This window comes from Topomyia yanbarensis, chromosome 3 (assembly GCF_030247195.1).
Source record: "Topomyia yanbarensis strain Yona2022 chromosome 3, ASM3024719v1, whole genome shotgun sequence".
Classification (NCBI taxonomy): domain Eukaryota; kingdom Metazoa; phylum Arthropoda; class Insecta; order Diptera; family Culicidae; genus Topomyia; species Topomyia yanbarensis.
In genome coordinates, this window is record NC_080672.1 from 365,527,869 (window position 1) to 365,551,075 (window position 23,207).

General features: G+C 39.3%; 1 protein-coding gene across 5 annotated transcripts in view; it reads left to right on the forward strand.

Annotated features, from left to right (window-relative positions):
• The window catches only part of LOC131693017 (uncharacterized), a 546,650-nt gene that overhangs the window by 368,978 nt on the left and 154,465 nt on the right, over positions 1 to 23,207 (forward strand). For all 5 annotated transcript variants that reach the window (XM_058980473.1, XM_058980474.1, XM_058980469.1 and 2 more), the window contains one exon: positions 21,332 to 22,204. In XM_058980473.1, coding sequence (XP_058836456.1) covers positions 21,517 to 22,204 — 688 coding nt within the window. In that variant the 5' untranslated portion in view covers positions 21,332 to 21,516. The remainder of the gene's footprint in view (positions 1 to 21,331; positions 22,205 to 23,207) is intronic.

The window sequence follows — 23,207 nt, forward strand, 5'->3', positions numbered from 1 at the left end:
TAATCTCACCCTTTGACGACCTGATAGCGGCACTTGCAATGTGTCTAGTCCAATTAACAAACCACGACATTCGTAACTTGGCAGCTGGTGAGGGTTGTACCAAGACAATCGACGAAGAGCAAACCGAACAAATCTGCGCTGTACTGTCTCAATTCGATGGACACCGTTTAGATAATGAGGATTCCACATAACTGAACAATATTCCAGTGTTGAACGACCGAGTGAGCAGTAAAGAGATTTCAAGCAGTAAATATCTGAAAAGTGCTTAGATATTCTCATAATGAACCCCAAGCAGCGTGATGCCTTTGTGACAATATAGCTGATATACTGCTTAAACGTCAGTTGTTCATCGAGAAAAATTCCAAGATCTTTGACACAATTCGCTCTGTCAATCGTGGATTCAGCTAGACAGTATTCGAATCGAATTGGCGTTTTTTTCCTCGAGAACGTAATGACCGTGCATTTCTTGGGCTGTAGGGTCATTCGGTTGATTTCGCACCATTCCGCAAAGGTTACCAGTTGGCGTTGAAAGAAAGCTGCATCATCAGCATTCCGGATTTTGTGGTATAACTTGAGGTTGTCAGCGAAAGACAACTGTGGTCCTTCTAAACAAAAGTTGACGTCGTTGAAATACAGAAGACAAATCAATGGCCCGAGATGGCTGCCTTGCGGAATTCCGGATGAAGCGAAGAACCTGTCTTGACTGCTAGACGACGATCACTGAGATACGATTGCATCCAACGGAGAATATTAGTACCAAAGTCAAGTCGATCCAACTTTGCCACTGCAATAGCGTGATTAATCTTGCCAAAAGGCCCGTGTAGATAATGTCAGTTTGAAGGGCCATCAGACATGGCATCTATCACATATGTTGTGAACGACAGAAGATTTGTAGATGTTTAACGTTTCGGCATAAATCCATTACGATTGATTGAATAGCTTTATAACATCTTTTCAGATTAGGAAAGTTGGGCTATTTTTAGATTCTAAATACTGTACTTCGGCGTTTCTCTTGTACGTTAACATGTTTTACACGATTTCTAGAAACAAAGTCGATGCGATATGGTATCATTTTACGGATAATACGACAAACATTATTTATGACGTTGAGTAGATTCAAAGAAATAAATGCCAAAGTTTTGAGGTTTACGTATGAAGTTAAGTCTCTTTTGGGGTTTGTTTATTGGCCTTTTTGATATGGGAAAGACTAAGTAAACCAGAAGAATTATCTCACATCTAATAAATTCCCAGAAATACAAATCTTTAACAGTAGTCTAGATTGAATAGAGTCATGAAGTTCTCCATGACTTAACTTTTTGTCGGTTCCGACAGCATGAAGCACAAAGTTACTTTACGCTCGTCCGGACATGACGCAGACTCAGGTGATTCGCCTTTCTAATGCCAAAAGCTCATGACTGCAGCGGTAGCAGACAAAGGGTTAAGTAGCCGGGAAACTCTAAGCTTGCTCATATGACTCTATTCCACGCTTTTCTAAACTTTCTTCCTTCAAATCCTTGCTCTCCCTTGAGTGCTATGGCTACCAATATTGAAAAATAATCCCATGCTATTTCAATGCCGTTACACCAGTTAACAAAATTACAATCCTTAGAAAACCTTTTTAATAACTTCACAATTCCAAAACGTTTTATGAATAAAGGCTTTAACATTTAAATCATATATCTCATATTCGAAGTTGTGTATCAGACGAGTGTCCCGGAAAATGACGACAGCAAGTACGAGTTTCGATCCTTCCGAACAGCTACGAGAACATCTACGTCCTGTAGACAAATTGTTGCATCTTTCTCCTGCATTCCCGGGAATTTTAATTTCCTGAATCTCGGGAAACTGAAAACCCACGGGCAAGCTCTGAAACAGATCTACAATTATCAAGCAAATACAATTACGTAAAATGCTAATGAAAACAGCCCAAAACAGTAAACTCAGTAATAACCTAGCCATTTGACCTACATACCTACAAAAAAGCCCTCCAGTACCAATTAAGGATCCAAACCAGCTAAATATCCTCCGGAATGACAAAAACTCAAACCATATCAAATAATCATCGCTGCAAATGTAATTAAAACCCTGTGCAGCCATTTATGCACTTTAGCCGTGAAACAGACCGAGTGGATTCCGTATGGAAAATACCCACCTCTAAAAATAGGGCTGGTCAAATTTACCCAGTAGAACTATTTCAACCCAACTAACACTTCACCGGCACGGTCTTTGCCAGCTACCAGAAAAAAACGATTTGCCCCAAAATGAAAAATCGTTTTCCCGGAATGCATAGATTCATGTGTCCGATTGCGGAGGGCTAAACTGCAGCTGAGCAAAGAATATTTAATATTGGTGGACAGTTCCGAGTAAAACTGGAATAGAAGTGGGGGAGGTAGATTGTTCGGTCTGGTTTTAAATAAATATTATTGCTAATGAACACGGACAGTGCAGAAGTGGGACATTGAAATCCGTATACTCGGTGCATGCTTCACCAAAGTGACATCGTTTCCACGTACCGGTCAGGATGAAAGTGAAAAATTTCAATTTAACCCATATCACGGGTACACGGGATGTGTGCAAACACAGGCAGCTGCCATGCATATTTAATTTAAATCCAGTTTTGTGGTTTTTGTCCTTAGTGTCAGCCTGTCAACTGCTCCTGGCCAGTGGGAGTTATTCGGTCATTTGGTTGACCCTTGCGATGGGTAAGCGTTTTGCGGAATTTGATAGCCACAAAAATTTGCCCCACTGACTTCCCACTGACTTAAGGGATGCCCGTCGACTAGAGCGATGACAAAACTGGTTTATTTTTTTTTTATTCGATGGGTCAATTTTCGAAAACTAATTGTGCAAATTATAATTCAGCTTGTAAAGCATTAAATGTTTCGAATGAAACGGATGAACACTGAGTCGAATCCGCGCAGTGACGACAGTGCAACTGTACATAGGGGGGGGGGGCGGGGCTCGTACTGCTCGCTGGACGGAAATCGCGTTGTTCAAATTTGACTAGAAAAAAAACTGATATTGAAGTGATTCAAGGTTTATTTTGTAGCGAGTTAATAAACATTCAATATTTAAAATAAACTCTGCACTATTTCGTATCGTATATATTAATATATATTAGGTTTGCATAATTGTTCAAATAAACTGTATAGTTAAATAACCTGTACTGGTTTTTATTAAGGAAAAACAAATTTACATATAACCGACTTTCCAGTTGCCCGATCTCCCTTAACGTACGTTTTGAGCAGTCGAACCCATTCGCTGTACCTTTGCAAATAAGAATACGAGTACTGCAAACTTCAACAGCCAGTTGGACGGTCCCACACCAAATTCCACGGAGGACCGGTGAAATATTGTGCAAACAGATTTCGCTAGTACTCAACACCGCACCGCACTGAACCCCATGGGGTATGAGGTTGGCAAAAAAGGGGCAAATCTGCGCAAATGTGCTTGACTGGCAGGACGTGCTTAAATCTGCCAGCATCATCATCATCATTGCCACAGTCCACGCGAAGGAACGCCAAAGGAGGATGCCCGAATGCTGGATAGTTTAAGGCAAACAGTTGAAATTTTAGGGCTGTCCGTGCCTTTGGTGGTGCGCGATAAATTTCCATTTATCCACCGTTTTCCCGACCTCTCTTTTCTACACACACACCGCACTAATGTGGTTTTCGTTTGAAGCGAAACTGAGTCAGTTCCTAACCCCAACTGCTGTCAAAATGTATGAACTGACAGCAGTTGGGGTTAGAACCTGACTCAGTTTCAGGTTCAAGCGAAATCGCCATAAATAACAGTGGCGAAGGCGGGAAGGCGCTTTCTCACTGATGCACCATGATAGTTTGGTGTGGTAATAAATGGAAAAAGTTATATTTGCTGCTGTGGGATGTGCTACTGATGTAAGTCGGGCAATAGGTTCTTCTTTTTTTGGTAACCCACAAAAAAAATCTGCTGTGGCAGGGTATATGCACATTCATAACCGAATTTCAGCCACCATGACAACTCGTGTGCTTTTCAGTTATGCACACACGCCCAAATGACTAGCTCTTGACGAGCCTTCCACAACTCATTGGCCAGTCAGTTCGCGTGCTTTTTGATGCATGAACACTGTTTTAAAATTATTCATACGAAAAATTCATTTCGGGAGCAAAACTTCGCGAGAATCGTAAATTGAAGAAATGACTTTAAAATGTAATTTTTCTTTACAAAAGTTTTCAAAGTTTGAGCGAATCCTACACATTTCTTTCGTAAGAAATGTAAAAACATAAAAATTAACTAGCCTTCTACTTCCACTTTGAAGTGGCTTGATCAAATTTAATCAAAACCCGGATTCGCTTAGCCTTTTTAATTATTTGATACACAATCGACCAAGGGCATGCTTAAAATATATACCAGTCGGCGAAAAACCGAATAGTAATTTCAGTGGCGTAGCCAGGGGGATTTTGGGGGTTAAACCCCCCCCCCCCCAAACTAAAATTAATTTAATTGAAAAACAATGATTGGTAATGACCAAATTAATATAAAAAATATTTAATTTTTAATATTCAAATAATAATTTTGGAAGTACTACGATGGGATGCATATGAAAGACGGAATGCGGAGACGGCGTATGGACAACGAATTGCAACAGTAGCTTGGAGAACCATCCATTGTTCGCTCAGCGAAATTTGGGCAGCTGCATGTTTTCAGAATGGTGAACAACTCGGTAAAATGGCTCTAGAAACTAATCGTTCTCAACACGTTGCATTCAAAATCACTAAGAACGCGTTGATCTCCCGCCAGCATGCTCCAGGTTTCTTGACCGTAGAAGACAACCGGTCCAAAGAGCGATTTGTAGAAGATTAACTTCATTCGGTGTCGTACCTTCGTCGATCGAAGGGTTTTTCGAAGCCCAAAGTAACAACGTTCACCAGCTAGAATACTTTTCTAAATTTCTCTGTTGGTGTCATTATTGGCGATCATTAGTGAGCCCAAATACACGAGCTCACCCAGTAAACGAAATGGCGACTAGACGGGTTAAAACATGCCGACGAGTGGTAGGCTATTGAAACATTGTTCTAGGCTACCCGCTGTAACTCGCCACTCTCCCGCTTAACACTCTTTTTAAAGATGGGACATACTACTTCCTCCATCCAATCTTCCAGTAAAATCTGTTTCTCCCAGATCTTTAAAACCACCCAGTGGAGTGCTCTACACAACGCCCCTCTTCCTTGTTCTAGCAGCTTACATGGTAGTTGATCATTGCCAGCGGCTTTAGCAGTCCTCAACCCGCCGATCACCTCATGAATCATCGGTAGATCTTGTGCTAGGAATCTGTTGTCAGCTGCGCATGTCCCCAGACTGATTCTTGCGATACTCTTGTCGTCTACTGCTATTTCGATGTTCGTCATAATACACTTATCGATCAGCTCGCACTCGGTCGTGAGAAGGTCTCCATTAGTATCTCTTCCTATGTCAGCCTATGGCACATAGCCATTGCTTGAGCGATTTACCTACTCGTAGAAGTTTCATAACTCTATACAGATGCTCCATCGCCTATCTTCCTGTAGGCGATTTCGAATCTATATTCGCACTGTGGTAGGTGCGCACATTTGTGATGCTGGAGAAAATTTTTACGTTCATTAGAACGTGATCGATTTGGCTCTAAATTTGTTAATCAGGTGATCTCAGGGGTGAGGTTAATGTTAATGAGGTTTCTCGTTCTCGGGTTACGCTTCGTGAGGGCAGTGCACGTTAACGATGCTGTAGTTGTAGAAAAGGCCTTTGGTCCACACACCTCCTTTCTCTGATCGTTTGGTACTAGATTACGTGTTGGTGCATCTTGCCCAGCACTACAAAGCTGATTCACAACTTGTTTGATGTGCCGTCGCTCTAGTAGAATGTAACCGCGCAATGCCCGCGTTTCGACACATTCTGTCCCGCCAAGCAAAGTTCCTACAATGCTACGTCTTTGAAGTTGCGAGTTTTCAGCTCATTGTGTAGGATTCGTTCGAACCCAGGGAAGCAAAAAGATTTACAGTTCGATGTACCAAGTTTCCAATTGTAGTCCTTTTTTCGTTACGTGGGCTTTGATCGATTATTCCGATCCGCCTTGTCCTCCTGATACTTCGTAGTGTGGTGTTTTCCGGTCGGCTTGTTGGGTTTGACACAACCTCATGTCTCCTCGGACAGCCGCGCGGGTTTTTTTGCCACCTCAAGTATTCAGCTCTGTCTACGGTAGGGTTATAGCGCACATGCCCACTCGCACCTTCTCAATTCGTTTCTACTGCAGAAGACGGTAGTACCCAGTCGATGCCGGGATACCCAGTCGATGCCGGGTCATCAATAGACGCGCCACAGGAAAGCATGAGATAGGAGCTTGTGAACACTGGGAAGTATTCACTATTTGATGACCAACCTTCGAAGTTGATGGTTTCGAAATTTTGTGATGTTGACCGTAAGATATATTCCATTGTAAAACTCTATGAAGATATTGAAGGTATTCTTTATTTTTTTCTTTTGACATTAAAAATGTCTTACTCCACTATCTGGGGCTAGGTGTCATTCTAAACTCTAAACTATCTCCCATGTAACGAAACTATGTAAGGTTTGCACGCTTATAACTCCGATATTACTAGATGGATTTTAATCATTCATACACCAACCGATTCAGAAACACCTAACTTAAATATTGGTAATAATTTAATATCTCCCCAATAAAAGTAGACTTTTGGAAATTGGTAAAATTAAAAAGTTCACGAAAAACGGGAAAAATACCATTCGTGAGGCAGATTTCTCAGACACAGCCGTCAAAAGAGGGCAGCTTAGTTGCTCAATGAAACACGAAAAGTCATAAATAGAAGCAACGCATGTCCGTTTAAATCAGTTGTTGCTCTTATCCCACACGAGCAACGTCGTCTCCGGGCGATGCAATAAGCGCTATCGATTTTCGGTAACGTTGGCATTTGCACACACTCGCACCTAAGTGACTGAACCATATACGGTTAGTTTATAAATAGAGGTGACGCGTACCCGTTTGAATCAGTTTTTGTTCTTATGTCGAACGGGTAAGATCATGGCTGCAGTGTCTGGGCACTACGATAAGCGGTAGACGCTATACATTTTCGGCAGCGGTGGCCGTGTGCGGATTTGTCGGGTACCAGCATGGTGTCACAGAATGATTTTCAAAGTGGGTGGGCGGGGTGGTTTGGATTTAATTCAATACGGTGTGTGCTGCTTAAGAGTGTTGCGTTTGAAAAAAAAATATATTTTTATGCATACGTGTGCGTTGTAACTTGTTAATCCATGTTTACGGCGCTTTGTAGCTGCGTAGGGTAAAGAGCCTTTTGGTTTTCATGTTTCATATTTCGGTTATATGTTTTTTATCAGTAAGGCATCTGACAACGTGCTTCTGTAGTTATTGCACTGTTCAGCAGCGTAGTATTTTATATAGGAGAGCACACTCAGGTTTTTTACGCGGATTTTGAAATTTACGCGGTTTTCATTAACGCGTTTTTTTTAAATTTATGCGGTTTTCATTTACACGGCCTGTATCCCCTGCGTGAAAAATCTGAGTGTAATTGCATCGGAAACAATCACATTCCCAGCAGAACTTTTTGTTTTCTAATTTCAAACACTTTTGTTTCGTACTGCACACAACGGAAAATTTTAAAACAGAACTTACCGTCCCAGCAGCAGTTGAAGCGGGTGTTCTTTTTCGATTCAAATTCAAGCCATGTCTTAAGCGTTACTGGATTTAAAATTGTTTTCCCAGTTTAACCAGTCAGAATATCTGTCCTACCCTATGTATTTAAAACACAGTTCTAATTGCGTTTTAAGGTACACAACAAATACGGTTGAGTATACTAATTTAAATTTTAAAATAAATCTGTTTTAAATTATGAAACAAACCGCTGTACTGAAGATATAATTATGTCAGTCCTATTACCACATAAAACACCTATATAACATAAAACGCTGCAGAATTGGTTTAATAATACAATGTCTACACTACAGAGTTATAACACGTTTTAATAATTAGCAACAAGAAAAATGTCACCAAGATAGCATAAAAACCCGTTTTAACTGGTAGTGCGAACGTTGCATAACAATGTAATTTATCAAATAATTTCATTTTTCCACCACTAATCGATCAAGAAATACTTAAACTTAAGATTGTTTACTTAAGTTCATTAGTACATTATTGAAAATTTAAATGGAAAATGAAATTTCATATTTTCTGGAGAATCTGTATATTTCCGTTGGCGGGCGTGGGCTTCCTCATCACAGCTTTCAATATGGAACTTTTCCTTTGAATATATTTTCTGGACAGACCAGCCTATTTTTACTAGATGGATCAGCCAAATAATGCCAATCACCTAGTAAGATACTTGATTAATTAATAGATTACCGTTAAAAGACCTTCAATAAATTATGTTTTAATGGGGAGGGTATATAGCAAATTGTAACATATGAAAACAGGCGAGTGAACAAGAACGTGTGTCGATATGTGTGATAGATAAAATTCATTTGCACGCTCTTGAAAAAAGCTATATTTTTAATGTCCCCGTGGTCGTGTCCTGTACACAACCCTTTAATTTTTTTTTTTAGAATAGAATGGTAACCGCTGAACTGTTTTTGTGTGTGAACTTTTAATATTTTATCAAATTTACATTATATTGAAGCATTTTCGAAAAATCAACGATTTTCGTCAACCCCCCGTCAAATGAAACTAAGAAGATTTTTTAGCTATATTATGCATATAAACAAGGGGGCAATTTAATTTTCGTGAGATTCGGGAGGTCATTTAGTTTTTATGGCAATATGGTTTGACATTTTTAGCAGGGAGATTATTGTAGCAAATAATATTTAACTAAGGGGGACAATTTTACAACTATCTTAAAAGTAGGAATAACTAGGGGTTTTACTTCTGGGTATAAGAGTCAGGGGAAGGAAGGTGGACAAAGATAACAGGGTGGAGCAAATTATAAACTTCCAGTTTCTGGCATCTGAAGATCAATGGCATAGATTATGGCCTTCATCAAGAAGAATCATTTACTGGGACACTGGGTGATACTCCTCTAGACGGCAAAGGTTTCTCCAGACGATTTCGTAGTACGGCTCAGATGTGGATCGGCAACACTTCGAGTTGCGCGTGTGATGTTCGTACTGTAGGTCCCGTGTTTGTTGGCTCACTCAAAAAAAATTGTTTTGTGTCGCCTTGAAGTCGCATCAAACCATCGTGGGTATATGGTACAGGTGGAAGAGGGCGCTTCTGAGAATGATAAGAAACATAAGAAGCAGCAGTTAAATTTGTATATTAATAGTTTTTAGGAAGGTGTATTCGAGGGACATATAGAGGAGATCATGGTTTGCCAGTGCATCTCGAACCGGGACGTTGGTTGGTCTTCCTCAGGCCCGGAGGGTATCCATTATCCGAGACCTGGCGGAACTGTACTCGGTGCGCGCCCAGACAACGTGCTCGATATCGTGGTAGCTGTCGCCACAAGCGCAGATACCACTATCCACGAGCCCAATACACCGGAAGTGTGCATCCAGCGTGTAATGGTTTGCCATGAGTCGGGACATCACACGAATGAAGTCACAACCCACATCCATCCCCTTGAACCAAGGTTTCGTCGATACCTTAGGGACTATCGAATGTAGCCACCTTCCTAGCTCCCCATTGCTCCACGAGGTTTGCCAACTTTCGGGGGTACTCTGATGAGTAATACTGAAAAATTCGTGGAAGCAAATTGGTCTTTCAAAAACGTCACCTTCAAGGGCACCCACCTTAGCTAAGGAGTCCGCCTTCTCATTGCCCGGAATGGAGCAATGAGAAGGGACCCACACCAATGTAATCTGGAAAGATTTGTCAGATAAAGCACTCAGTAGCTCCCGTATTTTCCCCAAAAAATACGAGGAGTGCATTCCATGTTTCATCGAGCGAATAGTGTCAATAGAACTCAGACTATGCGAGACGATGAAGTAATGGTCTGCGGGTAATGTGTCAATGACTCCAAGGGTATACTGAATAGCAGCTAGTTCTGCGGCGTAAACTGAAGCAGGGTCACTGAGTTTGTAGGAGGCGGTGAACTTTTGATTGAAAATACCGAAGCCAGTGGACCCTTCGAGGTTTGATCCGTCAGTATAAAACATCTTAGAACAGTCGACTTTTCGGAATTTATTATAAAAAATATTTGGAACCACTTGTGGGCGTATGTGGTCCGGAATTCCAATAATCTCATCTTTCATGGATGTGTCGAAGAAAACAGTAGATTCAGAAGTATTTATGAAATGCACACGGTTGGGATTGTAAGAAGAAGGATTAATATTTTGCGCCATGTAGTCAAAGTACAGGGACATAAAACGGGTCTGAGAATTGAGCTCAACAAGCCTTTCGAAATTTTCAATCACCAACGGGTTCAAGATATCGCATCGAATGAGCAATCGATATGAGAGTTCCCAAAATCGATTTTTCAGCGGGAGAACGCCCGACAGGACTTCGAGACTCATCGTATGAGTTGACTGCATGCACCCTAAGGCGATATGCAAACAACGATATTGAATGCTTTCAAGTTTGATGAAATTTATGTTCGCGGCGGAGCGAAAGCAGAAGTATCCGTATTCCATTACCGACAGTATCGTTGTTTTATACAACCTAATTAGGTCTCCTGGGTGGGCACTCCACCATGTTCCGGTTATTGTACAAGGAAAGTTGAACCTTTGTTGGCATTTCTGTTTCAGATACCTAATGTGGCATACCCAAGTACCTTTAGAGTCGAACCAGTCCCCTAGATATTTTACTGTGAAGTCCTGAGCTATAGTTAGTTAATAGAAGCTGTAATTGTGCTGGTTCACGCTTCTTAGAAAATACAACTAGCTCTCTCCGTGGAGAATTCGATACCCAGCTTAATAGCCCAAGCAGACAAATTGTCCAAGGTATTCTGTAATGGTCCTAGTAGATCGACAGCTTTGGGTCCCGTTACAGAAACCACGCCATCGTCTGCAAGTTGCCTTAACGTGCAGAAATTGTCAAGACATTCATCAATGTCGTTGACATAGAAATTGTGATGTCGATAAGTCACCATGTGAAAAATGCATGTGCTTTTCCGACAACAAGTTTAGTAAAAAGTTGTTTAATGTCGCTGAAAGACCATGCTGGTGCAGCTTCTCTGAAAGAATGTTGATAGAAACTGAATCAAAAGCCCCCTTTATATCTAGGAACACTGATGCCATCTGCTCTTTACTAGCATAGGCCAGTTGAATTTCGGTTGAGAGCAACGCAAGACAATCATTCGTCCATTTGCCTTTGCGAAAGCCAAATTGTGTATCTGACAGTAAGCCATTTGCTTCGACCCAATTGTCGAGGCGGGATAGGATCATTTTCTCGAACAACTTCCGGATACAAGATAGCATTGCGATCGGTCGATACGAATTGTGGTCGGAGGCTGGTTTTCCTGGTTTTTGGATGGCGATGACCTTCACTTGCCTCCAATCGTGTGGGACAATGTTAGCCTCAAGAAACTTATTAAATAAGTTCAACAAGCGTCTCTTGGCAGAGTCTGGCAGATTCTTCAACAAGTTGAATTTGATTCTGTCTGGCCCTGGAACTTTATTGTTACATGATAAGAGAGCAAGTGAGAACTCCACCATCGAAAAAGGTGTTTCGTTCGCGGCGCGGTAGATCTTCTGTGCAGGGGCGGAATCCGGACAAACCTTCTTGGCGAAATCGAATATCCAACGGTTTGATTATTCTGCACTCTCGTTAGTACTGTTTCGGTTTCGCTCTTTGGGCCGTTGCCCAAAGAGAGCTCATCGATGTTTCTCTCGTTAGTCCGTCAACGAACCGGCGTCAGTAACTATGTTTCTTGGCTTTCATCAAACTCTTCATTTGCGTTTCTAACGTCGCATATTGTCGATAGCTAGCGGGTAACTTGTCATCCCGGAAGGTCTTATACGCGGCGGCCTTCTCCGCGTACACGTCTGAGCACTCTTTGTCCCACCACGGATTAGGAGAGCGTTTTTGTATGTTCGCGCCGGGTACTGGCTTAGTCTGAGCTTGATTCGCGCTGTCGAGAATCAAGCCAGCCAAAAAGCTGTACTCTTCCTCCGGAGGAAGTTCTTGGGTAGATTCGATGTTGTCGGATATCGCGGCAGCATAGCTCTTCCAATCGATATCTCGTGTGAGGTCATACGGAATATTGATTGATTTCAATGGCCTTGAACCGTTATTGATTGGGACTACGATCGGTAGATGGTCGCTGCCGTGGGGATCAGGAATTACCTTCCACGTGCAATTTAACCGCAGCGATGTTGAGCAAAGGGACAAGTCTAAGACGCTCGGGCGCGCTGGAGGAGCAGGAATCCGTGTCATTTCACCCGTGTTTAAAATTATCAAATTGAAGTTATCGCAAAGATCGTGAATTAAGGAAGACCGGTTATCATCATAGAGGCAACCCCATGCTGTACCGTGAGAGTTAAAGTCTCCTAAAACTAGTCGCGGTGCTGGCAAGGATTCTAAGATGTCTTGAAGCCGTCGGTGCCCAACCGCGGTGTTGGGGGGAATATATATGTAAGCTATGCAAAGGCTTTTGCCTTTGGTTGTTACTTGACAAGCGACAACTTCAATACCTGTTATCAAGGGAAGGTTAATTCTGTAGAAGGAATAGCACTTTTTGATCCCCAAAAGCACTCCTCGATTAAAGTCGTGGAAGTTGAGATCTATATCTATGCAATTGTTTATACTTTGTGCAATTCATGACCCGCGGTACAAGCAGACGCACAGGCAGACGAACCTTGTGCAAAAGGACATAATTTGGCAAAGCGGTACCAGCAAAGGTCACCCGATAAGAGTTTGATTGGGGGTGCATTTTTGAACCATCCTCCGCAACTAATCCTGAGTGCAAACGCTTGCACTCAAGTATTTTCACTGGCTGAAGTAAGCGGTCTCTAAAACGGCCAACCCCTTACCATAGCAGATCCTCGCATGTCAAACTCTCATCGGTGACAACGCCTTCAGACTGTACTTTTACAGCTGGAATATATACATAGTAGTCCTTCGTAAAGTGCTCGCAGCAAGCAATATCGTTTGCCTGCTTTGAATTAGTGAACACGACCCTGATCCTGAACACGACCCTGATCCTGTCTGAGCGGACCTTTCTTCTTTCGGTTACAGACGAGAACCGTTCCGTCAGGTCTTTCGAAATCTGTAAGAGAATCAGTGATTTTGTTTTGGGCCGAAAGAAGACCACAAAGGGACCGCACAGTGGAAGAAATCCAACCAAAAAGGCTTTTAATTGGAAGCCGTTGGAGAAGTTATAACATTATATATATATATATATATATATATATATATATATATATATATATATATATATATATATATATATATATATATATATATATATATATATATATATATATATATATATATATATATATATATATATATATATATATATATATATATATATATATATATATATATATATATATATATATATATATATATATATATATATATATATATATATATATATATATATATATATATATATATATATATATATATATATATATATATATATATATATATATATATATATATATATATATATATATATATATATATATATATATATATATATATATATATATATATATATATATATATATATATATATATATACCAAAAGTTGCGTAATATTGTAGGAAACAAAATGCAATCAAATTTGTTCACCGCACGCAACTCTGGCCAGAGATATAAGGCATTGAAAATCCGGAACATTACCGGTTTTCTTCAAATCAGAGGCCCAATGCAGAAGCCGCTGCAAAACTACAAAGAATTATACACTAAAATAATTTTATCCGATACCCAACCCGAACCTGTACGCGTAGGAATTGGGGTAGGTTCAGGTTTTGTTATCACAGGGTACGGGTCGAGTCAAGTACTTTAAAAAATATTTAGTCCGGGTACGGGCCGGGACGGGTTTTTTCGAAACATTTCGTACTTACCTGTTTAAATGGTTTTGAATGTTTGGATGCTCCCTTTCCGTAAATATCAAAAAGGAATAGATATTTTTCTAAGGGGATACCCTTAGAAAAATATTTAAATAAGCATAATTTTTCCATTTTAACCTGCAAAATTTCGTCCCATAAGTGAGCGTTTATCGGGTTAACGCGACTATTCATAGATTTTGAAGTTTGGAAAAAATTGTGGGAAATTTTGCTGTACTGATAGACGTGGAAATATTTATGACTTTTTGTGAAGTTTCTCGAGCATTTTTGAAATAGTTTTGTTGAAAATTTCCTTTCTTAAACTTCGGGGTATTAATTATTATGATTTCACAATTCAAATTTTCAGAAGTTCAGAGAGTTTAGATTCATATTAATGTTTGTTAAGATGATTTTTTGAAGAAATGTGTTTTCGAACATTTACTAAAATAAGTCTCATATAAAATCAAAGATACCCTAATTTAATGGTAAAACAGCTTCGAAAAAAAAATCCCACATCTCACAAACATCGTGACTACTGGCATTATTACGCCTGATTTGATAAAAACCGGTAATGTTCCAGATTTTCAAAGCCCTATATCTCTGACCAGAGTTTCGTGCGGTGATCAAATTTGATTGTATTTTGTTTCCTACAAAATTTCGCAACTTCTGGTATATATTGTAATACTTTTCCAGCGGCTTCCAATTAAATGCCTTTTTGGTCGGATTTCTTCCACTGTGCATTGCTCGCAAACTGCACGAAAACCGTGATTTGAGATCATATTGCAGCAATATAAGAACTTATTCTAATAAAATTTCAAACGGTTTAAAAGGTTATGAAAAAGAGGCCCAAAATCGCCATTTCAAAAGTGGTATGGGAAAGATGGACACCTGGGGTAGGTAAGATGAACATGCAGCATTGGTAAAGATGGTTGGTAATTGTTTGAAGAAATGTGTTTTCGAACATTTACTAAAATAAGTCTCATATTAGATCAAATATAATAGGTACATCTTACCCTACCCTACTGTGTCCGTTGTACCCAACATGATACAAATTTTGAAATATGTGCCTTTATTCAGAATGATTATGTAAAGCTTCTGTATGTTTCGCTAGTCAAGTGTTAAATACCCAGTACCGCATGCCCACTTGGAAATATTTCACGAGGTCAACGATTTTCAAGTTTTAATCGTTATTGTCTACTATCAAAAAATTATATTCATTACCAAGCTGTCGAAAAAACAAATTGTTTTCCTTGTATATTTGATAGTTCTACATTTTTTCAGTATCTTTCAGAAGCATTTGAAATCTTTTAGAAATGTTACCATATCATTATATTTTTCTTTAGTTTTGCAGTTTGTGAGAAACGCAAGGTGTCCGTCTTACCCACATTGCCCGTATTAGCCGGCTTTCCCCTATATTTGTTACCCACGATGCACCAGTCCAACTTATATAGCTGGCTATTGTTCAATCCTCACTGTGCAAACAAATGGCTGAGGAATGCTGCCTAATGGTTAACACACGCACAAAAGAAAAAAAAAGTCCGAAACCTCGAAGAGGCAGAAAATGCGAAAGATAGCCTTGAACGCGGATTAGCACTATTCTTTGTAGCTATACACTTCACTGACTGGAACAAAACACTTGTGTCTCGATCGAGCGCTCGAAAACGAATGGTATGAAAATGAATTCTTCAGGGGAAGATGGGGTAAAACACACCCCCTAAGAAAATGGGATCATAATTCAGCTATAGAGCATCAATTAGGAGAATTTATTTAATGGTATCGTTTAGCTAACATTTTCCTCTGTAATCAAAATCATAACACTTTGAAAAATATTCAAAAAACCTGAACAATATTCAATTTTTCAAAATCATTTAAAATTACTTTTTGCAAAATAAGCGGGGCAAAATACACCAGTGCGGGTGTAAAATGCACCACAACAACGAGGTAGAATGCACCGCAACTACGGGGCAGAATGCTCGGCGAACAAGCAAGTAGTTTTGTTTTCTGACGGACTTCACAGAAGTGTGTCATTAAATACACCCAAAACGCGAACCGTATGAATTACATGCGAATAAGCATGATTCTAATGAGAATTTTGCATTGTAACTGGTATAATGCATATAAAGCGATATTGGTCCGGAACAAAAATGCATTAAGGCGATTACATCACAGAAACACACACAAACCCACAGTTGGGAATGTATTAGTGAATTCAACGATATCGGAGTATTAGTATTAAAATGACTCCGCACTAATACACATGTAAAGGACATCTCCACTCGGATACATGTTCGCTCTGAAAATACTAATACACGCTCAAAGAACAGTTTCCATTTCGCCTTTCTACTGATCACATGCTGCACATTGGAGAGAACAATTTATAGCATCATCAAATTGGTGGGGTGTGGATGATGATTTTGTTTTGATAATATGTTGAGCTTTCGGCGTTCTCTAAACCCTAAATTTACCGGCGATATGCGACTTCTAGCCACTAGATAGGTTCATAAATAATGATTAATGATTATTTAAGCGCACTATACGCAGGAGAAAGTTACCTATATGGAAACATTGGGTTAACAAGTTAATTCAACATTTGTCGGATAGAAGCCGTCCGCCAATCATTTCTGGCATTCCTCATATTAACAGTACTTTCAGGTGATATCATATCAGTATTTCGCAGTAAAAGTATCTAAGTTTAAAGTATCATAAACTATAAGGGCAGTGATGACATGGTTTTGCACTTTTGAGCTGCAGTGGCAGTTACTCATTTCAGTTTGTATTATTTCCCGAACATGCGAATCCAGCGCACATCATCGCCCTGGGCAACGATCATCGCAAATCAATCTGAGCACAAATCATTTTCTTCCACTCTTCTCTGAAGCACAGAATGAGAGAGCGATGATTTTACTGCAAACACGATTCGCGATGGAAAAATAACGCGTATATCACACACTCTCGTGAACGTAAACTGTTCACGCGTTTAGTGTGGTTGGAATTGAGCTGTTCGCAGACAAAAAAGCGTAACTGTGTATGAAGACAGAAGTTCTTACAAACACCACAGAGGTATTCATGTATAGAATACACCACCTTTTTGGCAGACTCAGCAAGCAAAACCAACAAATACTTTTACATGCGGGCAGATAATATGGTAGCGTGTATTCTCAATCAATTTCTTTCATCATGAATCAAGCTGTGTTGGCTTAATGCAGTAACTATGATTGGTCTACAATGCGAAGATGGCATGATTCTAATTCGGAATGTGCACGAAAGGATGTAATGCCTTTTTTGCATTGGGAAATTGTTTTGGGTGTAGCCTCAGGTTATGCAATTAGTAGGTTTTCAGAAAGATTTTTCTGTTTTCGATTTAAAAAACAGCAAAATCATAAAAGGTGGGCATTTTGCCCCTGATGAAGCAGAGATATAAATATAGCAAAAAGTGAATTATTTAGTAGATTTTCCATAGGTAGTGCGACAGGATAATGAACATCGGTATAAATAGAACTGGAGTGCTCTGATATAATATTAAAACAACATTTATAAGAGCTGAAAATCCTTGTTGCACGAGCCACAATATTTTCATGAGAAGAGCACGTTATTGTTTTTTTTGTTTATTTCTAGAACTGCTATTGATGTACGGTTATTAGGGCATTGCAATTTTTTTTTTTGACTTCTCAAAGGCCCCCCTCTCATATTGTGACAAATGTCAAAGTAAGCACAGATGCCAAATTTCACATCATTTGGACAATTCTAGACTCCCGCCCACTTCGCTTGAAATTTTCGAAATTGGTACTATGCGAAAATATGGAGGAAAAATATATTAAATGCTATAATTTTTGAAGTAGCGATCAGAAAATTATAATTAATACCTCTTTTTAAAGAAAATAACCTTAATACTTGAATGGAGATATTTTTTTTAGAAAAATACGGGAAAGTTGGGTACTGGGTCATTTTGGCCCCAAAATCCCCCATTTTTAATAATTTTTCTGCACCGTGATGCAAATCATACATATTCTGCAGTTTTTCTAATGTGAAAAAATAAAAAGAAATCGAACGGAACCTTTTTGACCTTCGTCCGAATACGAGAAGTTGGGGTTATAGGGCCTTTTGTCGTTCATATTAAATTTTATCATTATCTCGTGCATATATCTCTATTATTCTTGACTCAATTTTAATAAATTGTACCTTGTTGAACGTGGAAAATTCTTAGGAACAACATAAAAATGGATTCGTTACCGGTAAATTCAGAAACATCAAATTATCTGACATATAGTCTCGCTTTCCCATTTTTATCATAAAATCGCACATATTAACTCCACTTAACAACAAAATTCTTATCTAATTTACTACTTTTAGTGTAAAATACGCTACGGGATCACATGAGAAGAGTTGCAATCCTGGAAAAATAGGGAAAGTTGAGGTATTAGAGAATTAATGTCAAAAAAATTGATGTTTTTGAATTTTACCGCTAACGAATATATTTTTGTTATATTCCTAAGAATTTTTCACGTTCAACAAGTTACATTTTATGAAAATTGAATAATAGAGATAATAGAGATATATGCATGATAATAATAGAGATATATGCATGAGGAAATTATAAAATTTAATATGAACGACAAGATGCCCTATAACTTCAACTTCCCGTAATCGGACAAAGATCAAAAGGTTTCTTTCGATTTCTGAGATTTTTTCACATTAGAAAAACTGCAAAATATGTATGATTTGCATCACGGTGCAGGAAAATTATTAAAAATAGGGGATTTTAAGGCCAAAATGACCCAAAGCCCCACTTTCCCGTATTTTTCTGGAAACAAAATTCATTCAAATACTAAGGTTATTTCCTCTAAAAAGAGGTATAAATTGTAATTTTCTGATTGCTAGTTCAAAAGTTATAGCATTCACACCTAGAAAAAATAGAGTAAATTTACGTCTTCTGACCCTGACATATACGAGCATCAAAAATGATTTAGTTTTACGTTTGATTTTAATTTTACATGACGTTGAATTTCGTAAATCATGTAATTTTACTCCTCATACAGCGTTTGTTCTGAATGGTAGGAAGTGTAATTTTATGTCATTGCGCATGTAAAGTATATGTTTCATGTAAAATTAAACGGAACACGGTAATGTTCCGTCATTTCGTAAATTACGATTTGTGTAATTGTGTCATGTTTGCAATTACGTCAACGATAAAACTCATAATTTTTTGGTGTGTTTAATATATTTTTCCTCCATATTTTCCCATAATAGCAATTTCAAGCGAAGTGGGCGGGAGTCTAGAATTGTCCAAATGATGTGAAATTTGGCATCTGGGCTTACTTTGACATTTTTCACAATATGAGCGGGGGGAGGGGGTCTTTGAGAATTAAAAAAAAAAAATTGTGCGATGCCCTAACGGTTATCAAACTTGGACAGTGTATGTTTACTATGCCAGACTTCCGACTGGCGTTACTATTTTCTAGAAATTTTCAGCTGTTTTCGATATAAGCAAGGAGTGCATTTTGCCCCAGGGATACGTTTTACCCCCTAATTGAAATCTGGCTCACTTGATGAAACCGATTTATAACAATTCTGAAACTTTTGAGCTTAGCACCGACGTTTTCATGTATTAACTTTGCAGGACTATTGTTCATATACAGCAAGTCAAGTTTTCCTTAAAATTTTCGTAATTTGATAAATACGTGGCGATTCATCGTTAGGTTTTTTTTTCAATGCAGCAAAAAAAAATAAATTAAAAAATTAGTTAACCCGCGAAATCTTTATTATTACTCGACCAATCTTTGCAATTTGTTTGAAAACAATACACTGAAACCTCAATTCATGAACTCTCTTTTACGTTATATGTGATTTACTTAATTTTTTCACGAATCAAATTCGAAATAACGAATTCTAAAAAAAGTTTAAATAGCAATATGAAGTTGAATACAATTTCACATATTCTTTGCTAACTGTTACCAATAAAAGGTATTTTCGGAACGGGGTTGACGAGTGCATGACGGAAATGTTTGAAACCATTTTGAAAACCAAGATGGCAACTTTCAGTTTACATAAATTCTCGATAACCTCAATAATATTAGTGTTTTCGGAATGGGGTTGACGAGTAGATGACTGAAATCGATATCTGAAGCCATTTTGAAATTAAAGAAGGGAATTTTCGGTTCAGATAAATTTTCAGGTAGGCGTATCGTGATATAACTCCAACGATACGGATATTTTCGGAATGCTGTCGGCTATATGTGTACTAGACCTCTCCACATTTTGAAAAAGATTTGAAATATACATCGGTCAGCTCAAATTTTTATTCTAGGTGTGAATTAAAGAACTTTCGCGAAAAATGGCTTAATTTGGACATGATTTAGAGGTGTCTCCAATCAAAAATCAAATCAAAAGTGTTTTTGCTATGTTTCCACAGGAAGATCACTTACATTCTGATTTAATAGGCTCTACATGCCCACATATCATCAAAGCTTGTTCCTTAGACATATCTTAACATGTTTTAACAGGTGAACATAGCTGTAATCGCAATAAAAAAATTGTTAACTGGATTTTTATATAGAAAAGGACCAAAACCAAGAAAAAATACTACTAATTTTCCTTGGTTTTGTTATTCTTTTCTATATAAAAATCCAGTTAACTATTTTTTTTATAAAAAAAAACATGTTTAGATATGTCTAAGGAACAACCTTTCATGATATGTGGGCATGTAGAGCCTATTAAATCAGAGTGTAAGTGATCTTCCTGTGGAAACATAGCAAAAACACGATTTTTGATTGGAGACACCTCTAAATCATGTCCAAATTAAGCCATTTTTGGCGAAAGTTCTTTAATTCACACCTAGAACAAAAATTTGAGCTGACCGAAGTATGTTTCAAAACATTTTCAAAATGTGGAGAGGTCTAATGTGTACAGATGATTTGAATAGCTGCCATCATCATATTATCACTAAGAAGCCGCCAGGAAAGCATATCGTGATATTACGGTACAAACACTCACATATATCCCAAATCGTCGAGTTAAGTCGATTACTACCTAAGACTCCTTCGAACCTTGTAAAAATTACGTTCTTTGGTTTTTTTATAAATAAAATGAAACTGGTCAAAATTGAATAGAACCTGCGAAAAGTTCCAATTTATCGACCGATCTGAAATACAGTACCTTCTGTGTGTAATTCCATCAAACTGCGCCAGAAAACTCGATTTCCGGCAACTTTTCTTCTTCGAATCTTGCATATCACAAACGTTTTATAACTAAACGCTTCATCTGGAAAATTACATCATTTCATCCCACCATCACAAAATGAGAAACGTGTTTCGGCTCGAAATTAATACATCCTTGCATTTTTTTTCTCCTTTTTTTCCAGGCTCTTCCCCACACTCAGCACAACCGTCGGGAACAGAAGCAGTATCGCCAGCAGAAACGGCAGCAACCGTTGCGTCAGCAGAGTCGACTGATCTCGACGGCCTAGTATCTGCGTCATCCAGAAACACCAATCCCGTCACGAACAGCAGTCGGACCGCGGCAACGTTTCGGAAGCGCTCCCGGCGAATGAGCAGCTTCCATCGACATCGCCATAAAAAGCAAACGGCTAACGAAAGGGAACAAAACCTCATTCCTAGCAACGTAGCTACCCCGGCCGCCGCAGCTGCTGGAGGCAGTGGCACAAACACTATGCACAACGGTAGTAGTACGGAAAATGTAACAATCCGTTTCCTGCACCCAAACGGTTACTCATACTCGCACTCCTCCGGGGACCATTGGCGAACTGCAAGTGAGGAGGCCACCGGGAGGAGTAAGCAGCATCCCAGTCACCACCGGTTCCGGCATCGCCAATCACGGCGGCAGGATCCACTTGTAGTAAACATTACCACTGCCACAGTCGCCAGCAGCTGGAAGCATTGTTGTGGATGGAGTGGGTTTAACCATCTGCCTAGCGGCCACCGGAGTTGGAGTTGGAACTGTGTCCCAATTCCGCTGGTGGCATTGTTAGTGTTGCTCGGTTGCTGCATGACGTCGTCGACGGTGCTGGGGACGGCAATCGCGGCCAAATCAGGTCAGCAAATAAGCAGCAGTCCCGGTGCGGCCACGGATCCGGTGGCGGCGGCACAGAAACAGCGCCACCAGTGTGCAATTTCGGAACACACCTGCAACAACGGACGCTGTGTACCGCTCAACAAATATTGCAATAATGTGAACGACTGCGGGGACGGAAGCGATGAGCCGCGATACTGCACGAGTAAGTATCCTGTTTGCTTGCGGGGAAATGTGTGCGGGGGGATCGTTGCTAGTGAGATTATTGACTTCCGATGGCGCACATGTTCGCGAGTAGCCGATTGAGATTTCTGTTGGCAGTTTTGTTTACAGCAGTTCTTGGAGAGCTTGATGGTTTAATATAACTTCCGGATGATGTTCCAGTGTTTCAACCTACATCGAGGCAACCGGGCAGTACGTGACAATTTTTGGGGATGAATAATGTAGCCCAAACCATCTCCACACGACATTAACATTTTATTGCAGTCCAATATTTATATTTCTCCCCCTTCTCCGGAAATTTTGGTGAAGAAAAATGGAGATTAAATAAAACACTGCAACGTGTTTGCAAGGTGATGAAAAATTCAAAAAAAAATCTCTTCAACCCTTAACAAACTTGTTTCTAGTGAATACGCCAGAAAATGTTCTTTACGTATGGACATGCTGGGCTAGGGCCAGGAGTCCCACACTTAGAATTGATATAAAATTATACTAGCTACCCATACTGGTGGCCAGGGATGCGAACGGTACCGGTAAACTACATATTTTCTGGTATATTTACATTTACACAAGCCGTACAGCCCGCTACAGCGACGCATCACTGCTGCTGCTGCCAGAACGGTAGCCAGACCGAGTACACTTCTCGCGTGTTATTTGTAAACGGTCAATAAGCATGCTGTCAAAATTCACTTTGAGAGAAAATTCCGGACAAACCGTAGCTCGCCGAGAATGGATGTTAACATTTTATGAAAGAGAAAAGTTTTCTCTTTCGTATGCTGTTGTAATTTATAATCGGCGATTAATGGTTTATCAAGAATTTTCTCTCAAAGTGAATTTTGACAGTATGCTAATTGGCCCTTTTCAAAAAACACGCGAAACTTTTCCATACAGCAGTAAAATATAGCGCATTGCGCACATAATAAGTGCGACTAAAAGTGCGGAAACACAAATAAAACTGCGCTTTTACATTGAATTGTCTTGGTGTCTAT